Here is a 27,618-nt window from a genome sequence, read left to right on the forward strand (position 1 = left end):
AGACACTCACTAGAAGATGTTTCATGCTTAATAGCTAAACTCCAGCTATTTGGGTTTTTTTAAAGAAGATTTTTTTAAGTTTTTGCTATACACATATAAGGAAAATCAATGACCCCCGGGGTGGAGCCAATTTTGACCCCAGGGCTTTTATTTGAACAAACTTGGTAGACACCCATTAGAACATGTTTCATGCTAAATATCTTAGCTCTAGCTCTTTGAGTTCTTTAAAAGAAGATTTTTTTAAGTTTTTACCATATGCATATAGGGAAAATCAATGACCCCCTGGGGCGGGGCCAATTTTGACCCTAGGGCTTTGATTTGAACAAACTTGGTAGGCACTCATTAGAAGATGTTTCATGCCAAATATCTAAGCTCTAGCTCTTACGGTTTTTTAGAAGAAGATTTTTTAAGTTTTTCTTATTGGTTGCCATGGCAACCAGAGTTTTTAATGGAATTTAAATTTTTGAACAACTTTGAAAGGGGTCCACCTAAGGATCATTTCTGTAAAGTTTGGTTGCAATTGGCCATGTAGTTTAGGAGGAGATGTTGTTTGAAAAGTTTGACGCCATTTTTTGAAGGACGCACGACGCACGACGGACGCAGAGTGATGACAAAAGCTCACCTTTGAGCACTTCGTGCTCAGGTGAGCTAAAAACGTATATGATTATTCGAATACCTTTCTATTTTCAAAGAAAACATTTAGCATCATTAGAACACCTTTCTATTTACAAATAATATATGGCAACACATAGCATATAACAGATACAAAATATACTTCACACCGTTAAGTCATTTCATGACATTATTCATTTTTAAAAAGCAAAGAACACACATTCAAAAGTCTGGCCCAGTTATTTTATTTCATCTCATATTCATCTTATAAAAATATATACATGTACAGATCATAATCTGATCTTTCTCCCCTATTCTTCATTTCAGTATATCATTCCTTTCTTACTTAATGATACAAATTTTAAAATGTGGTCTTGTTATTTCATTTAACAATAATAACAATTATTTTAACCCAAATGATCAACACGTTCATAATACATGGTCCAGTTATTTTACTTAATCATACGAACAATGTTTACTTACAGATATACACAATAATTGTAATATTGTCATTCATTATACACATATAAAATAAACACTATATATAATAGTTATTTCCTGAAAGGGACTCCACTGAGGGTGTTTCTTTACATGACTGGACTGGACTTTTTTTTTCGAGATTAATGTTCCATTTGATGTAGGTCTAGATCAATAACTTGTGTGCAAAATTTCAAATCATTTCTTCACTCCGTTTTTCCAGAATACAAAAGATAATTAATCTAATTGTGTGAAAAATGACACAAATTGAAAAGCGTTGCAAATTAAGCTAAGAATAGCCCAATAATACGATTTTTTTTCAATAAGACTTTGAACATCTATCAGTTTCAATTGTCTCAATTAAACAATGTAAGAAATTTAAATTATATACATGCATTTTTAGGCTTTTCGACCTCAGTGGAGTTCCTTCCAAACATTTTTACTTACATATTTACACTATATGATATGATCCAGTTTAATTATACCCATCAGTTGTACGGAAAAACACTATACATTGTTCATTTTAATATATATATTTTTTAATTTTCTACAAAAAGATGGAAACAAAATGCCCAGTGCGTGAAATACATATTCTTTCTTGAATCACACCCAACTTACTATTTACACAAGAATACTTATCCAAACATGTATAACTTTTAACCGTCCTCATTCATTCAATACTGTTTTAGCTCAACACCATGCAATGGAATGTTGTGTATTATTTGTTGTCTAAAGTATGTGTGTGTATTCACTGCAAACATTGAGTTTATCCACATACCCGTTTCACCTACAAATGAACAAGAAGCATACATAAGTTAAAATGGATGGGCATTATAATGCAGTTGTTGTAAAAAAACATATATATAGAAATTATTTATGTCATTTATATTTGTTTCTGTTAAAATGAATGATACAGTGCGTTTCTGATAGTTTTTGTCGCAACCGTTACATTAACACATTGTAGGGACTCCACTGAAGATTCATAAGTCTGAAAACATAAAATTGGAATTTCTCACCAAGATGAACTGTGGGCTCTTAAGTTAGAAAGTTATGCAAAAGATGATTGACAAATATACTCCGAAATAAATTTAAAATCGTATTTTGTGCTATACTTAGCCCGATCTGAAGCTTTTTTATATTTTATTTATCTATTTTTTTTGTCATTTTTTACATTTTAATTAGAATAATTATTCCGGAAAGAAAGAGAGGGCGAATGATCTGAAATGTTGCACTCATTCAAGTTATTTTGTTAGACAATCATTAAATAGAATATTAATTTCTAAAAATTATATCCATTTCCTTCCGGTCAAAACACCTCAGAGGAGTCCCTTTTATCATTTACTAGCGTAAACGCGAGCAATTTCATACGTTTTTGTTCATGCAATTTGTTCTTGCTTATAACCATGATGTTATATTAAGATGAAACAGTTCATGATTAAAATCACAACTTCAGATGTTCCATAGAGAAGAAATAATGATTAACATCACGCGAATGAAAATAGTAATATTTTTGTGGCACATTTCCACCTCCGCGTGAAAACTCTCTGATTAAAACAAAGGAAAAGGCAAATAACAAAAACAATAGTCCTAACAGGCTCAGTTATCAATATTTGGATAGCAAAGCAGCCATTTAAAAAAATTTCTTTGTGTGACAACTTGATTTACGTGGGAAGAGATCTTTTCAATCATTGTATTGAAAATACGCGCGCGCAAAGTCCTTAATTAAATCAAAGCATTTCAACAAAATGAATAATTTCAAAGAAAGAATTGTAGATTTTTTTGTTTTCGTGTATAACAACAGTTTACTAATGAAGTAAACTTTTTTCTTAAAAAGACATATAAAGCATATAATATTTGTTATGTCATTCATTTCTATTTAAAGAATTTAAAATAAGTAAAAATAATTTAACTTCAAAATATCACATGATGATCGTCATAAAAGTGTGACAAATCGTTAGAAAGACACGAGATTAAGCTGCGTGGCCGAGTGTTTAACGTGTATGACTAATAATCTTCAGTGCTGGCCACGTAAATTCAAACCCTCTTAGGGGAAATATTTCCTTCATCAAGAAACTTCATATTCATTACAAACAAACTAGTAATAACTAACCTCTTACAATTTAAACAGTATTTATTAATCATGAGTTAAGTATCATATGTTTGGCCAACATAACTATTATTCCATTCTTTCATTGAAAAATTTGCTATTAAAATGACCATTGATGAAAACTGAAAGCAATTTTGTTATTCATAAGTTGAAAGATATTTAATAAAGTGAAATAATTTGTTGTTTTGTTGACGTCATTGTAGGAGCTATATTTTATCTCGTCTAAAATGTATCTGTTACACAGGGAATTCATGCGACTGAAGTAGTCAAGTTAAAATGTATATTTTTAATCAAGGCAAATTAAGACAAAATTCTTAATATATAAAATCTTGAAAAAAACTCACATTTTACATTTACAGATGTTTACTCTCCAAATATTCTATCAGAACAGTCTGGAAGAGGCCTTTTTGGACACCGGGAGTCGTAAGAATGCCTCCGAAGCTTTGGGGTATCACTTTCCGTGTCATCGCTGTCGTCATATTTATCACGTCGTTCTGTATATGACCTCATCAAGCTGCTGATAGGCGACAATTTATTTCCTTGTTGAGAGTATTTCTCAGCTTCAAGTCTATATTTCTTTATTTGTGTAATCATTTGATCTGATGGCAATAATGGCGGCGTAGGGGTAGAACTTAATCGCGAAATCAGAGGAACGGAAGCATCCGTGGAACGGCCTTCTAATGTTATGATAGGAGAAGCCGTGTTGCTGCTACAAGTGGTCGATTTTGACTGCGTTGAAATTTTGTTCGTCAGCTTATGAGCGGCGGCATCTTTTGAGGCTCTCCTCAAATAAGCGGCGGAATGTGCAGAACTACGACGACGTGAATAATCATAGACCTCCATGCCAGACCTCAAACTCAATATTGCTGTGAAAAAAGTTTAATTAAATACTACTGAGCTTGCAAAACAAAATTTAATTATCTTTAGGTTTATATTTAGTGGTGTGTGAAAACATATATCAAATTACAAATCACCTGCTGGGTTTATTTGTTATTTTAACATCCATTTCAAAAACAAAACTAAACATTATAAATTGCGACATTAAGTTCTATAAATATAATGATATATCATGCGTACAGACATTATACAGTTATCATAAGATAATTATTTTAAGATAATTTATAGTTTCAAGGACACATAAAATATGATTATTCGTATCAGTGTTTTCGTTTTAATTAAACATCGTAAGATTTTGATATACCCACGGTGTCTCTAAAATTGCGAAAATAACTGAAGGTTAAAAATTATATACTGGTTTATAAATATAAATTTTAATGTTCTTTTCAATGACTTGTCAGAAAAACAAAATTACAGATATAAGCGAGAGAGCAAAAACATAAGGAGTCTTTGCCTGCCTTACCTTCCTTGAAATTCTTGTTAAAACCAGCATAAATCAGCGGGTTTACAGCACTGTTGGAATAAGCAAAACATCCAGCCAGAAATTGCATTGTAAAGTACCATTCTTCTAGCTGTAAAATAGATATTATTAACGATACATTTACAATAGAAAGTCTACACAATGCAGTTTAGTAACGTCAGAGAAATTAGTTATATATAACATTTAAATTTCAATTTTCCAATAAACTGTCTCTCAAAGATAAATACGAATTGGAATTTTCAATATCAGCAAGATAACGAATTTATGTTTTTATAATCTTCAACGAGACGAAATGCAAGCAATTTTTGATACTGAGATTGATTTTTTTCAGGGGACGCAACTATGATCAACGATTTCGGATTTGAACAGGAAAGGGAACCAGAAAATGCTTATACTCACTCTGTCCCGTGTTTCTCTGAGCTCACTGTAGAGGAGAACTATCTGATATGGGAGCCAACACACGCCAAACACTGCCATTATTGTCACCAACATTGCTATCACCTTCATTAAAAGTTAAAATCGATTTATATTTATTGACTTTCATTAAGATATCTTTTGAAATAATAATATGAAGAAAGTTAAAAAAAATCTGCTCTGAAAAAAGCGTAATATACATATTTGTTTTATCATATTTATCATTTATGCATATATAGTGGTTGTATCTTTAAAACTCATCATTCGTTTACACATTGCGACTGTTTACCTTTCGTTTGTTCTTTTGCTGTGCTGCATGCCCGGCATCTACTCTCTCTCCAGGAATCTTATTGGCTTTAAGTTTTCGGATTATAATGGAGTAAGCCAACGCCATTACACACATTGGAAAAAAGTACATCACTGCTGAAACAAACGTGAAGTAGATTGTTCGAGCAGGCATGTATTCAACTGTGTAGTTTGTGCCCGGAATCAATTTAGTTTTCACCGGCCATGAATCGTCGCACCATCGTTCGGTATGATCCTGCCATTGGCGTTCTTTAAGCTCTCTAAACCATAACAAAGGTGCAGCAATTGCAAATGAGCAAACCCAAATACCAGCTATTGAGAATCGAGCTTTTCTTCTCGACATATGAGCTTTTAAGGCAAAAACTATTCCGAAGAATCTGTCATAGGCAATCAAGGTCAGGGATAGCACACTAGCTATAAGGCACAAAACTGAAATTAGAAGAATGAAAAAACATATTTAATTCTGGTTGCAGATTTCATTAGCGATTTAGTTTCAATTTCTCAGTGTGTGTTATAAAAAGTTCACTGTTTTTTTTTTCTAAAAAACAATACACATTGTAAAATATGAATGACAATTTTCCGTACATGAAACAGATTGTGATCTTCAAGCTGTTCTTTCCTAAAATGTGTTAGGCTCCAATCTATTCACTATTTTGGACACTTCATTGCCACCAACCTTTCGTGTCCTTTTTTTTAAAAGCTTCATGCTCAGGAACTGCCAAAGCCACTTACAGGAATCAAACAATTACCCCTTGCATTTACCTCTTTTCTTTGACAACTTTAATGTCTACCAAACAGTAATGTATACTCTGTATTGATAACAATATTTTCTATTTTTATGAGGGATATATTTTAGCAGCATTTAGCTTGAATTTGACTACTTTTTTATTGCATAATATATCGTCAACTTTTATTCGTCCTATTCATAACGCATTTAATGGTCATTTTTGTGCAAGGGTTACTCAAAATGTCGGTTTAAACGCATGGAGTGTTTGTAAATGTCATTTATAACGCAAATAAACACCACCGACTGCTGAGTACAATTCAAAATAATACGTGTTCACGTCACTAGATCTCTATGGCAACAGACCAAATGCTGAGACATAATATATCCCGCTAATTTATCGTTAAAAGATTGATTAACTGCTGAAGTTTTGTTTGTTTTGAATGAATTTATGAGCTAGTTCAAAGACATGCTCCTCTAATTCTTACTTATCATCACCACAATAAGTAACATTTTGGATAATATAAAAAACAACATCAAAATTAAAAAAATAAATCTTTTAAAAAATAAAAACAAATGTATTTCTGAGGCTTAATGGGCCTGTAAGCAAATCCGTTAGATTTTTATACCTATTCATCCAATTTAAGAGCAATTAAGATAAGTAATGTAAGTATTAAGCAAATTAATCACGTCAGAATAAAACGCTGGTTTTAATATGGAATTAAAGTTTATATACATATACTTTCTTCTGTTATAAGTATGTAATTTCTGTAACACTTAAAGATCCCGTATGTTGTAATTAAGGATGTAACAACAGTTCAGTGAAATTTTATATGTTTATACTAATAATTAGTCTTCTTAAACAATTTTCAAACATCTGCGCAGTCTGATCAGGATCCATGCTGTTCGCTTACCAACTCTATTACTTACAAGTAGTGAAACTGATAGCGAACAGCATGGATCCTGATCAGACTGCGCGGATGCGCAGGCTGGTCTGGATCCATGCTGGTCGCAAACCCATTATGTTGGTTTTGTCGTGACAAGGCTCATATGTACATGCATTCATTTCTTAATGAAAAAATTGGCTTAGACTTTATGGAAAATAAATGTCTAATTACCCCCCTTTATTTACATGAAATGTAAACTCGGAATAATGCTTTTTGGGATTTACAGTATTGATAAATCTTTATTTGTGCATTAAATTTATTATAATTATAAAATCATAAACAAACTTTAAGATTTTCCAACAAAATCAGTTGTTACAATAATGCGTGTCTAAAAACTTATTCAGCTCAATTTTAATCTGTACAGATATGTATGATCTACATATATGTATCTCTGCTGGAAACAGATACAGTACAGCGATATTAATAGAAACATGTTTTTTTCTTTTTATAACCTTAATGGCCACTCTGTATTTGAATAGTTAATATTTCTATCAACAGAAGTAATCCTAGTGCAATTGCATTTGGGATCGAATATCCTTTCTATAAACAAACTTGTTTACATGCATTTAAATCTTCTTTGAGATGATGACGTGTTAGCCCCAGCGTTGCTTTGGTGACATTAAAAACCCGAACAGTAAAAGCAAAGAATATTTTATTTTTTACAAAATGTACCTGTCTTGTATAATTTACAATATTAACACTTTTACATTAGCTGATAAAATCACGCGGTGTATTTCATTTTTTGCAGGAATAGCTTTGTACATGTCTTAGATTTAGTATGGTATTATGCAATTGAAATGTCGTTCTGAGTGTACTGGATACATGACCCCATCAATGATTAATTGTGATGACGATGATAAATCTTCTAAAGTCTTTCAATATGTTTGATTGTTTTGTGTGATTTTAAGCCACACCGGCATTGTAAAGGTCATATTGTGATTTTCCTGATCGCAGGTGCCCCTTGAAGCATGATTTAAGGCGCGACTGGGTACCTGAGTTTAAACAATCTACCTCCCGTAAGCTAGTTGGATAGCTTTTCCACATGAAATAATCCAAAGTCCCTACCGGGATTTGAACCCACAGCAAAAATGATAAGTTATAAGTTGTCGGCGACCTTAAAATACAATGCTAAACACGGGAATGGTATATAAATGTAAAAGTATTTATACACAAGTCAAGTATTCTGCTTTTTGATTAATGATAACTGAACGCCAAATAAGAATGTTTAATAGTTTAAATGTGTTTAAAAAGACACTCACTCTATCAACACGATATAACTAAAGCTGTGTACGGATGCAGTCTGGCTAGCTACATTTCTGATATTCTTGCTTGCTTACCATATAAATTTCTTCAGATGTCGTCATAACTTTAGAGGGTAATGTTCAGGACCAAATTTCAGTAACGACAGAAATATTATCAATGTAACCCAGAGATCATGGGTTCCAGCCCTACTCGGGTCACTACCATGTTTTTTCAAACGACATCAGTACTGGTTGGTTCCAGGAAGCTGACTCGAAAGTGATTAATACAAGTTGCAAGAACTTGTTTCGCAATCGAGCTTAAATAAATATTTTTAAACCAAATATTATTAATGTAATAAAATCAACTCATGCTAAGAATTTCATCACAATGGCAAATGAACGTGTAAACTGAAGTACCAAATTCGTATTAAAATGTAGCCGTCGGTAATGATGCTTAATTTTGTGGAAATCAAAAGCATTATATTTGACAATGTATTGAAGAGGCTTATGACTCGTCAGCCAAAGGTTAGACGTATCGAAATAAATATTTACCATGTCCTGACATTGATTCATGATATATAAGAGCATAGAGCATAAAATGTTCAATACATAAAAACCGAGAGAGTCATTTAGTGATCCTGTAAGCATTTGTCGTTTTTTTGTTGTTTACCTATGCTACAAACAGATTTATAGATAGGATCTATCAACACAAATATGCTAAAGAAGGAAGGAAATTGTTATAAAGTAAAGAGGGTGAGGGAAAGAATTTGCTATGAAGTAAGTAAGAGATCATTGAACTAAATGTTTGATAGTTCTATACATGTACACTTTTAAAATGAAATTGGTCATACTTTAAGATTATACAATCACCAGCGCTTCTGTTATTGGACTACAACTTGTGATTTTCTGACTTTTTATTAAATTTAATGTTTAATTAAAGATCTAGTAAAATAAGTTTAAGAACGGGTCCAGAGTTAAAATTAAAAATTTGATAAAGTATAGAAAGTTTGTTTGAAAGTCATGCATAACATTTGCATGAATAATTCTAATTATTAATGAATCTCAATCAAAGTACAACAAATTTATAATACCATTAAACTTAATTCTGCTATGAAACTCAATAAGTTCTTAGCATTTTGTTTTCAAATCATTAAAGTTTTCGGTGTTTTCTTTTTAATTGAAAAGTAAATACTTTCGCAAAGAGTATTGCACTGATTACGAACAGCTAAAGTTTTAGGATTGTTTTGAAAACATTTGCCAAAGGTAAATAACGGAGAATAAGTGCGAACAATTAAATACTACTAAACCTGATGGTATATATTCATGTATGCTAGGGAATATGAATTCCGAAGAATTCTTTGTAGTTAAGGATAATGGGAGAAAAATTATTCTTTTTATGACTCCCCATATTTTCTGAATTTACTAGGTTAGAAGTAACTTGGCACACAATGAGCTTGTATTTTATTCCTGTATTCCTGCCATATTTTTGTACTTTTTCTAATACATAAAACATAATGTTATATCTATTACAAGATTTGTATAATTTTTACTGTGTATTATAAAACAACTAAACATAGATATAGAGTCAGTTTAATATAAGATTGTGTTTCATTTTATTGAACGTATTTTGCAAAAGTGTAATTACTATACCTGTGCACAAAATATAATATGATTATAACTGAAATAAGATAATTTGAACAACGTTTTCAAGGTGATTAGATCAAGAGATACAAATACATAAAACAATTTGAATGGGTTGAAAATTATTTAAAAACACATTATGATATTGTGTACTTGTTATACACAAACTATAAACTAACATTTATACTAAGATTAGAATTATTTTGAGAAAATAAAAACAACGTTTTATTGTATTAACAAAACGATTGAACATGAAGTTTGAGTAAAATAAAAACAGTATAAAATTAATGCTCTAAAATTTTCCTTCAATCTATTGCGTAGTTTTCATACACAAAACATCGTCTGAATTTTGAAAACTGTGTAAAATAATATTTTTTAATACATAGGCAATAAATATGGAAAACACGTAATTAATGTCTGAATGTAGTGTAAGAATACAAATATACCGATTTGTTTTTTAATATGCTTATTGTCACATGTACACTGAACATGACAAAAGATACACACCACGTAGTTTGATTTTTGTGTAAAACTGTGTTGAATATAATATTCCCAAAATACAAAGTCAATAAATATGGTAGACACGTAATTAATGTCTGTGCGTAGTGTAAGAATACAAACATAACGATTTGTTTTTAATATGCTAATTGTCACATGTACACTGCATATGACAAAAGGGGTTTTAATTTAAGGGCAACAACAATTTCTACGGTAGAATTGCTACTGCTATCTGTCCTAGATTTTTTTCAACCGGAAAACTTTTTAACATAATATTTTCACATTGTTTATTTAAGTTATACAAACTAGAAAATATTTCTTTATCAATCTATTTCTTATGAATAACATTCTTTTAATCCAGATAAGTTTCGGACATATTGTATTGTACAAAGCGGATGATTTTAGGTGAAAAAAACGATAAAAGCGGAAATAAAAATAATAAGTTGAAAAGTCCAAAGAGTCTATTAATTTTGAGGAAAAAAAACTGTGCCTTTCTAATCTAAAACACAGTTTTGAAGATAACAATAAACAATAATGTCACCACTTTAGCACTATATTATCTCCTCTCCTACATGCTGATTAATCATATATATAAATGTGAATGTTGGACTATAATGATATTTCCTAATATGGACAAAATACCAAACTAGATATCTAAACTTTAAAAAGAAATCAATCTTCTTTTCTCAATGTATCGAACGCTTGAATGTTTCATTTTCATGAAAAGAAATTTTACTAAATTTTAAATTTAGCAATATCCAATTATTGACCGTTTCTCAACGCCAAATATGAAATGATGATGTTATGTTTGAACAATGAATGAAAATGTGTCCTTTGATGCACATATAATTATTATAATTATTTCCGGTTTTGTAAGCCATAACCAGACATATTTTGCATGCAGACATTTTTGTTGTTAAACAATTGAAGGTTGATTAAAAATGCCAAAAAAGATAGATACCTTGAGAGAATGTGTTGAATTTGCAGAAGAATCCGCCAAGCACCCAGTTGTTGTTGTTGAGGTTGTTCACAAGATGGACCCAAGTACAAAACACTGTTACTAAAATATCAGCAACAGCTAGATTGACGATGTAAAAGTTTGTCGTGGTCCTCATTTGTCTGTGACGGAGCACGACAAGTATGATCAAGGTGTTGCCAATCAAGGAGAAGAAAATAATCATCGCATAGAGGTAGGACTTCAAAATCACCTCGTACAAAGGGACCTTTTTGATCTCCCCAAAGTACGGTATATTTTTGTAATCAAAAGTTTCATTTCCGTAATCCAAAGAAGATAATTCGTAGTATGTTTCATCAAACGTGTACATCGGCTCTGCCGCCATTGTAGCCGTCATGCATTAAAGTCGTGTTGTTATTTTCTGTTCACTCAAAAATCCTAAGTATGAAAAACTCCAAAAAGATTTTAAAAACCACTAAATTTTGTCTATTCCAATATTTCTTCGCAACAAACGTTACACAACTTTTATCAAAATAGTATTTTAAAAAAATTCAAGAAAAATTGCACTGTCGTTTTTTTTTCTTCTTTAAATATTCACATCTGTTTCTTTAACAAATTTATTTGTTTGATCTGTATACATTTGCTTATATCACGTTAGTTCTGTCAGAAAGCAACAGCTATGAAGACAGCTAATACTCGAGATAGAGCTATTTCCGATATAATAAAGTCATCTCTCATGAACCTGTTTAGTTACGGCTTGATTCTCCTGCCATTGGTTACAGTCAAACGCGATAATTATTGCTATTCCATTATCATTCACATTATTATCCTTCAAACGCTCTCGTATATCAATATCAATACCAAGTAAATGAATGATGAATTACAGCCTTCACAAAAGAATTCTTGAAAAACAAAACTGTTCACGTCAGCGTTTTATGTTTTTTTCTAGTTATGTAATATGAAGTATATGTCTTTATTTCAAACATGATTATAATTCATAACCAATAAACTTGCTGCGATTGAACCAGCAATAATCGAATCCAAGCTTATCAGTTTAGCCTCGTTTCCAAAGGAACAATACTTAATGCATATCATGTCTAGAATACTCTAGTTTTCAGTTAAAGAGTCCAAAATATCTATTTCAATTGCATATCGTATACAATATACTTTGTTTTCATTTTCAAGAGACCAAAAGATCTATATCGAATTCATATAGTACCTATCTTACCTACTTCCATATCAGCACAGATAGTGAAATAAAGAGGTCATTATATATTTTTGAGAAAAATACTTAGACGCGAATAGCGCCTCGTTCAGATGTGTACTCATTCAATAGAATTTAATCTTGTACTCAAAAGGCAGATAAATCAAATACCATAGTAATAATGAATAAAAAAGACTATAAAAATGAAGTTTTACGCCAACTTGGTAATGACGCATTCTACGAAAAATTGAGTTATAATCCAATGATCAACATTCAAGAAAATATAAGCAAATGTATAGAGGAACTAACTGAGAGAAACAATGCTATTGACCACGAATTCGACGTTTTTCCTAATGAATGTCGCACACCGTCATTTTACGTTCTTCCAAAAACGCATAAACAACCGAATGCTGATCTTCCGTTAAAATATCCGGGTCGACCTATAGTTTCCGCCTGTAATTCACCGACTGAGAATATTTCAAAATATTTGGATAGCATATTAAAACCGTATATGTTCCGACTCCCATCTTTCATTAAAGATACGACGGATTTTATTCAAAAAATTAAAAATGTGAAGTTGAAAAGCAAAGACTCATTATTAGTTACAATGGATGTATCTTCACTGTATACATGTATTCCGCACTCTGACGGCATAAAAGCATGTGAATATTTTCTAAATGAAGGAAATAGTGATCATAACTTACAAACACCAGTGCTCTCTAATCTTATACGGATAGTTCTTGAAAATAACTTTTTCGAATTTAATAATGAGTTTTTCATGCAAACGTGCGGTACTGCTATGGGATCATCTATGGCGCCAGCATATGCCTCCCTGTTCATGGGGAAACTGGAAAAGGACTTTATCGAGTCACGAAATATCAAACCGACGCTGTGGCTACGTTTCCTGGATGACATTTTTCTAATCTGGGACGATACTCGCGAGGAACTCGAGAATTTCATTCGTGATCTAAATGATTTTCATCCGACGATTAAGTTTACGCAAACCATTTCCAGTTCATGTGTTGATTTTCTTGATGTGCGTGTTTCCAAAAAATAATTGCACTCTTTCAACGAACATATTCGTGAAAAACACTAATAATCATCAGTATCTTCATTATACCTCTTGTCACCCAAAAGCATGCAAGAATGGTATACCATACAGTCAAGGCAAGCGTTACCGCAGAATAATATCCGATGACAGTACATTCAAGGACTCTCTAGTTGATTTGAAAGACTTTTTTCTGAAACGTGAATACCCGAAAGAAGTAATTGACAATGCATTTGAGAAAATTAATTCTATGAGTCAAAATGAGGCACTGCGACTCACAGAAAGTAGCCAATCTAATTTTGTCATACCATTTGTTGTTACTTATAATCCTCATCTTCCTAACATTGGTCACGTTTTAAACAAATATTGGGACTTACTAAAGTTGTCAAAAAGTGAAACTGTAAAATATGTTTATGAGACTTACAAACCTATTGTTGCGTTTAAGAGACCCAAAAATATCCGTGATCATATTGTGCATTCTAGTTTTTCAAAGCAAATGTCAATTCATTCATCTTCTCCTTGTAGCAGAAGTAGATGTTCTCATTGTAATCGAATTACTTCGGATGTATCTTTTGCAAGCAGTGTCACAGGCGAAAAATATACACTGAGAAACCCTACAAACTGTTCTACAAATAATGTTATTTATTTAATCTCCTGTCAAAAATGCAATATGCAATATGTTGGCCAGACATCTCAACCGGTTTCACGTAGAATGAATAGTCATAAATTTGATATTACAAATTTCAAAGATCCAGCGTTTTCAACTCTTGTTGCAACGCATTTTAATTCAATTGATCATTCATTTAATGACTTTTCATTTTTACCGTTTGAGATTGTCAGCGACACAATGGAGCGTCTATGTAGAGAAACCTACTGGATTCATAAGCTTAAGACGTTTTCACCAGCTGGATTAAATGCAAAAATTATATACGACATTTAATTATTTCCGTAAGTTCTTTTGCGTAGACATTCCATTATAAATGGTTATATACTTTTTCCAATATAATATTTCATCTGTTTTATGCATGTATACACGTTACGTAACATTCACGTTGTTTCCTATTATTGTTTTTTATGTATTTTATATAGGAAATACTTGTATTTCATAATCCGTGAATGTTTATATACATATATATCTAAATCTTTATTAACTTTATTAATTTTCAAACTTATATTAATTTTTAATGAAATTTAATATAACGTAACGTAACAATGTATGTTTCCCGCCATCTCGGACGGTGACGTCATGTGACGTCTCTTCCTGTTTATTCACTTCCTGTTTATTCACTGACGAAGAACATATTTGTTCGAAATCGATTTGAATATTAAAAAAAATAACTGAATGTACGCGTGTGGTTGTTCTTTTTGGATTCATATCTTGTACTCAGTAATATAATTTTTATAATAACCTCATACTATCCTCACCCAACTAAATAATTATGTCAATTTGTCAACACAATGCGCCAAGCGATCCCTTATTATAATAATATAGAAATTGTGAACACTTTGTGACATTTAAGGTTGATATAATTTAGGCACATTGACCGCATTTAGTTCTCGTCCAAAAGCATTTTGTGTCAAACTAAAATGTTCACTGTAATCACCAGCAATATAGATGTCCACAGATAAACAGCCAGCGAGGTTATAAACTTCGTTGGCGTGTTTATTTAGCAGATCATTTGCAAAAAAAAGTTTTCCAAGTTCAGACTGGTATTTAAATACTAGATATTTAAGTAAATTTTGTTTGTAATCATGACCAAATAGCTGAATTATTTAAAACTGCAGTTATGTATAAATATCTATCTCCTTTCAAGTATTTTATTTTGAAACAACAGATCATGCTTGCCAATGATCCCGTAGGACCAGAAAATATAGCAAACACTGAATTAAAGTACAGGGCAACTTTTTACAGCTGCACACGGCACCACTTGACACCTGCTGTAAACCCTTGTGCAATTGTGAAAATCAGCCTCATTCACTAATAAAAGGAGGACAAATGGACATTTAAAACACATTAAATAGAGTATTTAGTAAAGGGGGTACTAATGAAATTTTGCAAACTTATTATAGTATACCAGTTTCATTTAGAACCGATGCTTTAGGACACAATGAAAATATCAAAGGTTATATTATATCGTCTTGCCAAAGCTGTATTCACATAGCTTAACATTTTTAAGAATATATATGCTGGCAGAATAAAAGTAATTGCTAGTCTGATACATGTAATTGATAATTATAGTTTAGAACTATTGCCATCGACGAAAATATTATGGTTGAAAAAAAAGCTTTAAGTATAGGTTTTAGTTTAATATTAGAACGTATTTACAAAATTAAATTGGCCAGTCGCGACCATTTTAATTTTGTATATACGTACAAAATTTTTTTGACCAGCTTAGTGTTTTTTATCATTTTGATGAACAGTCGATTTACAAGACTGATTAGCAGTTTGTCGATTTACAAAGTAAATGTGTTACGATTCATTTGAAATACTGCATACTCATATTTGACAGAAAAATAATTTGAAACACTAAAAAAGACCTATGTTTATCAATATTTGGACAACAGCGTTTAAATACAAAACACTCAATATACCCCTATATTTACTGATACGTAATACGCCATTGCTGAGCAAACATACAAAAACTCAGCTTAATATCATTCAAATTTATTATACTGGACAAATTATAAAAATAAAAACTACGGTCCACGTTCCAAGCCTCCAACGTCATAAATACGTGACATTATGTTAATGTTTGCTATTTTGACCTCTGCAAGGGATACACTTTAAATGTAAAACCAATTTCTTACACGAGGCATACACATATGTCTTTTGAAATTCTCAATACACTTAACTTTTAACAGTCCAAAATTTATGAGGTACTTAGAATTATTTGATGTCTGTTTTCTCAAATATCTCCACTGCTCATGTTCGCTTAACTTAAGCATCCCATTTGTGCTATTTTTTTTTCGTCATCTGCTACATATTTTTCATGACATTTGTAAAACAACGATCACAAAATGTTCTGGTACTTTTCCACGACTTTTAACTCTTTTTTGACTAAGAATCCTTCAGCATTTAATACAGAATTTGATAATAATCTGATCGGCAGCGCCATTGACAATCATCGTCATTTTACTGCGCTTATATGAACACTCTACGAAGGAAATGATGCACTGCATGTCTCACGATTTCGTTTAGCGGCAGACATATTGTAAATGTTAGCATCATAACATTAGGCAATTTTCTTACCCCCTATTGACCACTAACTCTGTTTTGAAAATAATGTGTTACGCTTGTTAAATGACGATTGTTGGCGTGGGCCGCATACGCACACCTGATGCCTGTATTAATGCTTTATTATATAATATATATTAACTATCTTTAAGATATAATAATGTTTATTTTTTTCAAATTGATGGTGATTTTAAATGTCAAGATTATTTTAGGCTTGGACGTTCTTTTTTTGTTTGTTTTTAGGCATTGTCCACGACTTGTTTGGGACAGCCCTTGTACAGCAATTTATTTTAGTCCGATTGCAAATGAAGCTATTAGCCTATAGACACACTCTCGAACTCAGTCTTCGACCAAACTAATGCAGAAGAATGAGTGTTAAGTTTTTGATCTAAGAAACAACTTATACATATAATATATAAATATATGATTACTATTCCTAGAAACATAATTTCTCTTTTTCAGTCAATTATTAATGCCATCATGTATTATTGTACACAATTTACTATTTTCTGGCAACTGTATATTTGTATGCACTTAACATTCCAATAAACATATTGTCAAGCTCCTGCAATAGTAGCATTTAGAAGTTTGTCCAAGGTTGTGTATAAGCTTTTCTGTAAACACGTTATCAAAAAGGCCAAGTGTTAAGCCGCACTGCGTCTGGTCAATTATTGATCGCTCGCTGATTAATAAGAAGGCGCACACGGATAAAATAGCGATGACCAATTCGTTCTAAGATACTTTATATTTCAAAATATAATTTCATGTTTGTTGCTCTTTTGACCAGATATTAACATTCTTATTCAGCTGTTTTTGTCTCTCAATAATTTTTTTTCTTGTATTCCAAATGTTTTAAAATGTAGGTAAAGTATTTTTAGACATAAATAACGCCAAAAATTACATGTTGTGTCTTTGAATTCGTGCAAGTCTGAGATATTTTAGAAGACTGCAGTACAGTTTTATTGAATTCAATGTTCTAAATTCAAAGTTTCATAGATATCACAATGGAAAGGGTAAACAGTACAATTTCAATTTTTAAAAGCTATACTAGAAAATGCGTAAAGTTGATATATTGATTGCATCTACTTCATAAATTTAAGCAGACTTTAATGATATCTTTAACTTAAACTAATTACGTGTGTAATGATTTGTGTAATTTCGGTATTTTCATGTCTTAAAGCTTCTTGCACAAGCCATCTATACATATTGTGAGTAATGGTTTTGTACATTTACTCGTTTTGGCCTATGATAATTAGTTGCAATTTTATTTCAAAGTACAAATATTTTCATGTTCTTTTAACGAATTTGTTCAATCGACAAATGTTCAATTATCTTGAACAATTTAAGCCCTGCTGTTGTAATATTATGTAAAAAAGGTGTCACTGACCCAACATGTCATTTTTATTTAATTTACTTTCTTTCTATATATAACAATATTCACAGTCGTCTTCCTTAAAATTCAAACGCTTTAGTCACTAGTATATATATCCCTTTATAAAAAACTAAGTTTCAAAATGGTTTGATTATATTTCCAAGAAGCATTCAGCACCTTGATTAATTGATTGAGAAAGGTCGTTCCCATCCAGTACAAAGGTATAAAGGATTGGCAAACCAATTAATTACCAATCTTTCCCTGCTTTTTAACCTTACTGTAATTTAATGAACTATCAAACAACAGGGAGCATGTATATACAGTTCATAGCTAGAAAATATGGCAAATCTGACGAGAAAAACATCAAAGATCACTGTTTTAACGATACGCCTGTCAAGGATAAAGAATGTTAAAGATAGTTTTCCTTTCCTTACAGCTAAACTTTAACGAATACATAATTCAAAGGAACACATACAAGAAAGTATTTTAGATTTTCCAGTTTGAATAAAGAGATGGATCCTGTCATCCTTAAAGTTGTAGGGAAACACGATTTACCACACGCTTTCTCTGTCGGAGACAGCAATCATACTACATGTATTTCCTTACTTTACAGACAGGATATGCAGTTTTACATAAGTTCCTACTAACGGTACAATAAAAACATTTAGATTATGCGCATTCTGCGATGAGTACATGTTTTTTTATATTTTATTTCTGCCGGCTTTACAAATATGAGTATATGTTTAAAAACAAAACAGTTGACTATATTTATATAACTTAGGACATGGACCAGAAAAAAAGATATTGAGTACTCCCACTAAAATAACCTGCAATACCCGCTCATAGTATTCTTTCTGCAACATTGCTAAGAAATAAAGAAAGAGAAACATGAGTAAACATTTGAAATTACATTTTGCCCCTATAACCACAGGAAACCAATATTGACGACACGTAATACTGGTTTCAAAAAAGTGAAAATGGTTTCATTGCGGAATATGGCCAGTTCTTTATAATAGTAAATCTTGCACAAAACAATTTTCAGCAGCATTTATTTCAAAAATATATCGGAACATGCATTAAGAATGCCATATTATTATTTCAAAGCAATGTTCATCATCTTTGGTTCCAAGCATATTCATTTATATTTTTAAAAAGAAATATAAATCTTTAAATTTGTAAAAAAAAATGCTGCTGGCCCGTTTGAAAATTCTTCCGAATAGTTAGTTTAAACTTTTATCAAGTCTGTTAAAATTTAAGACAATAACGAACAATTTCAATGCCTTTATAGGGTCTACAATGTATTTCAGATTGATATAAAGTTTATACCAAAATTTGATCCCTTACTAGACAGATGAATGGTCAAAAAGTCGGATGATAGAAGCAAGTTTAAGTTTAATATGTAATTGCATAGTATCTTAAATTTCCTAGCGGCATAAGTATCTTGTACTTAATTTGAACTCGTGTGTGTCAATATTTAATAAGTTATTATAAGTATCTTAACCGCTGCTATCCTGGAAGTCAACCGTGCCTATCTCTAGATAGCGTACAATTTGTATCCAAAATTATACTTAATATGTGGATCCTGAATAAATAGCATACAAGTTCGTTATTGCAAGACAGGACAACCACCGGATAAGTAATTTATAAAACCTGGTAACCATGTTTGTTAAAGTGTTTTTAACTTTCTTCCAACTGATTGTGTCTCAAATGGTTTCTTATGTAATTCGATGTACAACGAGATCATGCATGGCTATTGTGAATCGCAATAGAGGTCAACAAAGATGCTGAAGGACAAGCAAAAACAAAGGTCAATAACTATTACCAATCGATTTTAAGATTATGCACATCATGTGTAATAACATTTTATACTGCTAATGAAAATGTCAGTTTTTCTACATTATTGACGTACTAGTCTCTAATATAAAAGGACTTTTGTAAGTAAATATCAAATTAAAAAAAAATGTACTTATAACTATATATTAGTAGTCTAATTTACACGACATGTGTTCTCTTGTCATATTAAATGAAACTAGAAAAACATGATTCTGTTTGTACCGTTTCATAATCTTCATATATCTCAATTTCTTTGTTAATCTTTTGTTAAAGTTTACTTTAATCGGAGAATGTAGTACATCAGTTTATGAGCTGCTTAAGGATGCAACGTGTTATTTAATGTTTTGTGGGTCAATTGCGTTGACAGAATTGTTAAATGAATTAATGTCAAACTGCACGAGCCAAAGATGTTCGTTCTTGAAAAAGAAACGAAAACATCAAATTTAAAGAAAGACATCAACAACCACAATAGAAATTAATAAAAGTAATATAAGGAGAAAAATTCAAACTTACAGTACGGGTGTTCATAAAAATGCAAACTTACTAAATTGATAATTAACATGGAATCGTTATTCACAATAAAGTGCTCTAATTTTTGCCTATACACAAAATTCTAATTTTCAAATCCGTTTCAAAGTACGTTTTAATCGTCCTCATGTAGCACATATTCTCAAGGCCTTCTGAATGGGTTACAAGCTATATACCATTTGAACTCAATAAAAACTTACATTTTTCTTAGTATCTCTCAATCTGTAAAGAACTTTGGTAGAAAACTTTAAAAAGTTGATTCTATGTGCAATATCATCTTTTCAACATTTTGCGAGTTTTGGCTTCAGCTATTCTTTTGAAACCTACCTTTAATTCTTTTCAGTTTTCGATATAATCTTGGGCTTGAGCTTTGGAACAGCAGTTATATATTGTAAAAAATATTAAAACATTTGAAACAGCACATGCCATTTTACTAATGTTAATGTTATACAATAGGAACTTGGAGAACATGCTTTGAGTATACATTGTATTATGTTGATCTTGATCCTTATAATAACAATTTATGTATAGTACATGTAAGCGGTGATCGTTTTCTGTTCAGGCCAAAAAATAAAGTGTCATACATGTATAATTGTCCCTAAAGTATTGATATCCATAATTAAAGATACGATGATTTTTTTATGTTGTGCATTAAGGTGTAAATTTAGAATAATATGCCGCCTAACATATATATAACTTTAAGGAAAAAGCAATTTCATTTTTGAAAGTTATAATTTTTTCAATCAAAAAAGAAACCGAAAAAGGCCATATTATGTAATGGAATAGAGTTTCTTAGAGGACGTATCATGCACTAGATATATAAAACAACATGCTAGATTGAGTACTAAATTCTAACAGAACGATCTAAAGGGAACATCTCAAACCTCTATTGATGTCTATAAATCTAAAAGCAAATTAAATGGTTTTGAAAGTGTTTATTAAACGATGTGTGAAATAAGAAGATTTGTGAATAATAAGATTTGCCTTCAATAAAATGAAATATTTTATCCAGTTCCAAAATTTAAAGCAAAACGTTAGTTTTTAAAGGGATGGTTTATAAGAGGATTAATCTTATTTATGGAGAAAACAAAATATAAATCACACGGGACTAGGTGTTTTATCTAATGCTCGTCCTTCATTTCCCACTAACAAGTGGAAAATAAGTTTTGTCTAGACTTGTGTTACGAAGCATCATCATTGAACAACGATATGTTTGCCATACCTTTAACTTGACACCTATAAAGAAAGTTTATGCTCAACTGTTGTTAAACATTCTCACAAAAATATTTAATAGTGACATTTCTTCATGTCGGAGGAATTACTTTGAAAAAAAAGTAAAATAAATGATATCTTTTTGGGCTTACACTACATGGGTCTTGTTTAGACTTTGATTTTATGCATTAATTTTGAAACACCCCTTGTAACTTAAATGAAAAATTAATTAAATAAAAAGATAAAAAAGGCGACATGGCTGAGTGGTTAACTCATCAGACTTGAAATTCAGAGACTGCTGAGTCCACGTTGTTCAAACCCTGTAAGAGACAAGTCGTTAACTTACACTCATTGCTTAGTACTGATTGGTTCCAGTAACCCATCCGAGAGTATAATTTAAAAGCGTATACATTTCTCCATAACTGAAAGAAATTAAATTTTGTAGGAACGAAAAAGAAAAAAAGAAAGAAAACAAACAAACAAAAATAACAATAAACTTAAAAGTTGAAACGTTATGATTTCATCCTGGCCCATTCTATTTAAAATGTTCTGTCAACCGTAAGACGGTCAATATATCTTATTAGGAGGCTTATTGTGCATAGAGGAACAACTGTTGTATTTTTTTAGTAAGGCAGTTAAGTCGCCAAAATTTATTAAGACCTGTAAAAGTGCAATGAATTAGATGTATCGTGTCGATGGTATTAAAATGACATAACAATAGTATTTGCTGGTATTTCTTTGATGCATGAATTTTTTGCGGGTGAATCGATACACAAGACCAGATTATACCAATGTGGTTATTGATAGGATGCGTATTAGTAAAATAGTTCTCGCTCGTAATTATTAGCCGATTCTGTGACAGTTGACATTAATACTTGTCAAGAAATACATTGCCTTTGGGGTTTAAGAAGTAAGATGAAAATAGCATGCTCATTATGTTCAATTAGCAGGAAAATAATTGTGAATGAAGTCTTCTGTCAAAAAGCGCCCCATTAATTCATTTATTTGACATAATTGTTTTTGTGTTGTGATACCGGAGTTTTAATTGTGTATTGTTTTACGTTTATATCAAGATACGGAAGTATAACTTTAGTTGGCAGCCTTTTGCGATCAGAGAGAATATAATCATTCTTATAGAAAATGTGTTGAAAAAAAATGGAATTTACCATATTTACAAAAGAATCTTGTTATCATATAGTCTTTACTAACATAAGTACTTTTAAATGATGCTTTGGTGGTAATTGTAAATTGGAAAGTTTAACAAACTGACGTTGTATGACAAAATACAATAGTTTGCGAAACTCATTTCATTTTCAGTCGTCATTGAACATGATTAGTTACATTGTCTGTCAAAAAGCCTTGTACACGTATCTATCTAGTATATACCATAATAGTCACAAATACATTCACGAAAACTTATTATATAAAGCATAACTATAAATATTACAGCATTACGAAGAATTAAAAATACTTTCGCCCATAAGGATAACTAAGGTCTTAACATTTCACAAATGGTTCATTATGCTCAACACATTATCATTAACCTAACATAGTTATATCTCATCCCTTTTAAATAAATAATCTACCAAACTATGTCCGCTTTAAAAATTCTATGTAACCTTGTATTTGAAGAGGCGACCGTGGAAAAATGGTTCAGGTCGTTTACTTGCCTTTCCAAGCAGATGCAGAATGATCGAATCCAACCAGGGACATTGGATTCATATGAAAAAGATGTTTAGCCAACTTAAAGAACGTCGTTGGCTCTACTCAGGTGACCCTCCGTGTCTGAAATAATGCACAGGGGACACCAGATGTTTTCTTCCAACGGTAAAGCTGGAAAACGGTCATACCACATTCACAGTTTTGGTACGACGTAAACCATCCTGTCTTTCCCCATCCTCCCCCGAAAAAAAGGACAAAAAAGGTAAAAGAAAAACAAACAAAAAACATAAAACAACAACAAAAACACCAAAAAACAACAACAACAAAACATCATTTTACTTGAAGGTATTTTTGTCAAAGGTTAAGTAATGGGTTCTGCATCAGATTCAATCACGAAGTGTGATCAGCTTTACTTAATATAAATCTGTTCTCAGCGAGAATAACAGAAAATACAATTAAACAAGTTTATTTCTATAAAAAGAAACATTTTTACATAAGACATGGAACACAGCTTTGGTCCCAGGAGTTCCTTCAGAAAGACAGGCTTTGTTTTAAATTGTTTTATCCTTTTACCATAATCAGTGTTCCAGAAAAAAGTAGATCGACGTTAAATTTACCAAAAACATATTCCCAAACCAATCGGGAATGGTTAAGAAAAAGAGTTATTAACATTTTATTCAGTTTAAATTTTCATTGTAACTATTTTTATTAATCAGACATTGACAAAAATCACTCACATTAACATAGTACATAAGGTTGTTAAAAGTGCTTTTTTCTAATTTGTTGTTTGTAAAGTATATAATTTTATGAAATCTGTCGGATAGCGGTTTGCATAAAATGCGAGTTGGTCTGATTTTTTTCATGACAGAAATATCAGAAATATCACAAATATAAAGAACATACGCCGATAATTCGTCATAAAACATTATATAATGATATTTGCGGTAACGTTATGCAACGTTTTTGTATGAATATTACATAAAGTATGACGTTAATGAACTATTGCTTTATTATTTTCCAACAATAAAACTTATTCAACTAACACAAAAAGTAACAAAATTGCTATGATAACTAAGCACCAAAAGCTGTATATAAAAAATCCATTACTTACGCATTATATAGAATCCTTTCATTAATTTGCATCAGCTGGAAATGAAAAATAGCTATTGCAAATAATAAAGACGACGATCAAGTCAGACGCGTTACGTAATTGCTGATTTAATAAATAAATTAATTAATAAATATATAATTGAATAAACGAATGATTGAATGAATGAATAAATGGGTGGATGGGTGGGTGGATGGATGGATTAATTAATTAATTAATTAATTAATTAATTAATAAGCAAATAGATAAGTTAGTTAATCAATTAAATAATTAATTAATTAATAAGATAGCAAATGAATAAAAATAAATAAATAATAAATAAATAAATAGATAAATAAATAAATAAATAAATAAATAAAATAAATAAATAAATAAATGAATAATAGCTTACGTCAAATGCCTGTTTAACTTTTAAAGGTTGATTCACCTGGTGATGAACCTCATATTAATTACGAGAATAATGTACATTTCTGTAGTTACTAATCTTGTTATAATCAAACGTGCATGCTTATTAGTAAAACATTAAAATCATTAAAATAATGACAACTCCAATCATTATAAAAAGATAACCAGAGTTAGTATTAAACTCCCCCGTCTCTCTCCGAAACCCTTCTAACATGCCCCTATCCTTTCTTCCATGAAATCGGCACGTTAATACACTTGTTTGGCCCTGAATTCGTCCAATAGGTCACTGACAACTGTACTCCTATAGCATTTTATTAGAATGCGCGTTACGCTTTAAAATGCTTTATGAGCAACTAACATATTGCAAAACATACCGTTTATAGCTTAATCATGTTAATGATGTAATTGACGTATTATGTAAGGGGGATTATTCCTCACATCTTCAAACTTATAGTAAGGTGTGTTTTCTCCCTTTATATGCACAAAACTATGTCATTTATAGGCAAAAAACTTTGACTTTCACCTACATACATTGTTTTGGCTAGGGACAACTTCCATTTGTTCTTTTGGCAAAAAGGGCACAGCGTTTGAGCACTACGCCCCCCCCCCCCGATGTTTTAACCCTCATTAGTAATGATATAGTGTTTATTGTTAATATACACGCTTTCAATAATGACCCATTTACTTTATGAGTTTTATGTTACCGATGTTGTTATACAGAACGCTCGAAATAAACAAGTACAAAATGCATACAGCCAGAAACAGAGCACAATGTGTGTGTTTCTTTTTTATCAGAATAATTAGTGTAGCATGTATCGTGGACAAAAACGTCATTGATAAAATCATTGATAAAGTTCATGCTAGTTTTACAAGTAATTATGCCATCAAAGTTAACTTGAAAAAATGTTATACACAAGAAAAGGCGCTATTCTTAAGAATTCAGAGTAATGCCAAGAATAATTGTAGATAGTTGTGAACAAGAGTTAGCTCCCCTGTACCGCGCAAATTACATTGTATCGTCAGAAACTGGGACGCGCTTATTACTTATCATTTTTATGATTGCTTTGGAGACTGCTTTTCTTCCACCAATAACTTTAATGATTTTTGTCATACTTATGACTATTGCGTTCTCGAGCTATTCAGATCTATTTCTTACTTGTATAATCTATCGTAATAAAATCTGACCTGTACTCATTTCTTTGTCTAATTATGACACCGATGTCATAATTCACTCTTTAAACCATAAATCCTTCTTATCCGACATATTTTGACAGATTTATATGACCCTAGTATCGAATATGTGACCAAATATCCAGTAAGGTAAATATTTGAGGATAGAATGAGATGTCAGTATGAAGCCGGCTAATATTTGTTGCCACTTGCAATGAGGAAGATCACGTAGACTTTCGGCAAAGAACATGATGGTGAATGCCCATTATGCCTAACCAATGTATTGTTTTTATTTCTCAAAAGATTTTTTTTTCTTTTGTGGTGTCCTGTTATAGTTTCCAAAAAGTTACACATTGGTCAATGTCCTGAACCATCGTTTTCTTTTGCTGCTTTTTAGCAATAATAATGTGTACAGTGATCATGATTAAGTATTTTGTAATGTGCATAAGATTCAAAATACTACTTTGTTTATATTGTGCTTACTTTATGACAAATAATTCCATATGTTATAATGTTACTTTCTTCAGGTGATAAGCATCTTACTTTGTTGTAAAACCATTATAAAAACAATATAAAACTCATGTTTGCCCTTTTTAAAGAGTTAAAGATCCTGTAACACATTTTTTCATGGTTTTATTTTATAAATATGATGCTCAAATTAAGATTTGTCAATATTGTAAGTTCCAATAAGCATTATTTATAAAGATATTACCGATTTTAATATTTCATGTAAATAAAGGGAGATAATTAGAAATTTATTTTCTATAAATTCTAAGTCAAATTTTCCAATAAGAAATATGCATATAATTTATTGATTAAATATAATGTGCTTAAATATTTGCAGTACACATTTTACATATTCTTCGATGTTTGAAAATTGTTTTACTTGCATAATTATATACATATATATTTTTTTGCAAGTGTGGTATACAGACAGTAACAATATCAATCACAAAACATACAGGATCTTTAAACAATTATTTGTTTCTGAAGAATAATGTGCCTTTAGATACATATATAAGTACTGCACTGTTGATAAAGAAAAGCTAAATCTATGAAATGAAATATGCATTCTCCTTATCTTTATCTCGTTTTTCGACAGACTGATTAGTACCAACTAGAGGTACGATTTACGTATTAGTTTCTATAAGATAGACACTGATTGCGAATACATTTGTATACTGTATCTGCAGTCAAAATCAAAGTACAACACAAGAACAATTGTCTGTTGAGATAATACAATTTGTAGTTTCGTTGAAAACTTAAAGTTATTCTCATTTTTATGACTCAAAACGTGATGGTAACTCTACGATGCCCGTTAAATGTTAAACTTTACAAGAATTGTAGAGCTGTTAAATTTCAGTTATTTTCAGATGACATTATGAAGTTTGTGATTGGTCTTCAATTCGGACAAATAAGTGTAAATATTCAAACAAATTAGGTTAAATAAAACAAGCTATATTTAGAGTTAGATTTAATTACTTTATATTTGTCTCTGCAAACTAAATTTAGTAAACTGAGGCAATAAAACTACCTTTAAT

General features: G+C 31.1%; 2 protein-coding genes across 2 annotated transcripts; one reads left to right on the forward strand and one right to left on the reverse strand.

Moving 5' to 3' along the window:
• Positions 1-656: 656 nt before the first annotated feature.
• LOC132719410 (QRFP-like peptide receptor) lies at positions 657-12,057 on the reverse strand. The gene is made up of 6 exons (XM_060703178.1): positions 11,307-12,057; positions 5,278-5,723; positions 4,974-5,075; positions 4,557-4,665; positions 3,541-4,062; positions 657-1,876 (listed from the first exon to the last, which is right to left on the reverse strand). The coding sequence occupies exons 1-5, from the start codon at positions 11,695-11,697 to the stop codon at positions 3,560-3,562; spliced, it is 1,551 nt and encodes a 516-aa protein (XP_060559161.1). The 5' UTR covers positions 11,698-12,057; the 3' UTR covers positions 657-1,876; positions 3,541-3,559.
• A 628-nt stretch (positions 12,058-12,685) lies between these two features.
• LOC132719409 (uncharacterized) lies at positions 12,686-13,561 on the forward strand. Its single transcript, XM_060703177.1, has one exon. It carries the CDS (start codon positions 12,686-12,688, stop codon positions 13,559-13,561), a length of 876 nt encoding a protein of 291 aa, XP_060559160.1.
• Positions 13,562-27,618: the final 14,057 nt, after the last annotated feature.

The sequence above is a fragment of the Ruditapes philippinarum genome, unplaced genomic scaffold (assembly GCF_026571515.1).
Source record: "Ruditapes philippinarum isolate M1 unplaced genomic scaffold, ASM2657151v2 ctg950_1_1_1_1, whole genome shotgun sequence".
In the NCBI taxonomy this organism is placed as follows: Eukaryota; Metazoa; Mollusca; class Bivalvia; order Venerida; family Veneridae; genus Ruditapes; species Ruditapes philippinarum.

Excerpts from the sequence above, each read along its gene's own strand:
- LOC132719410 (XM_060703178.1), bottom strand. The coding sequence starts at position 11,697 with ATGACGGCTACAATGGCGGCAGAGCCGATGTACACGTTTGATGAAACA. Across the intron at positions 4,666-4,973 it reads TCAGAGAAACACGGGACAGA|CTAGAAGAATGGTACTTTAC; the intron begins GTGAGTATAAGC and ends TCTATTTTACAG. Across the intron at positions 4,063-4,556 it reads TAACAAGAATTTCAAGGAAG|CAATATTGAGTTTGAGGTCT; the intron begins GTAAGGCAGGCA and ends CTTTTTTCACAG.
- LOC132719409 (XM_060703177.1), top strand. The coding sequence starts at position 12,686 with ATGAATAAAAAAGACTATAAAAATGAAGTTTTACGCCAACTTGGTAAT.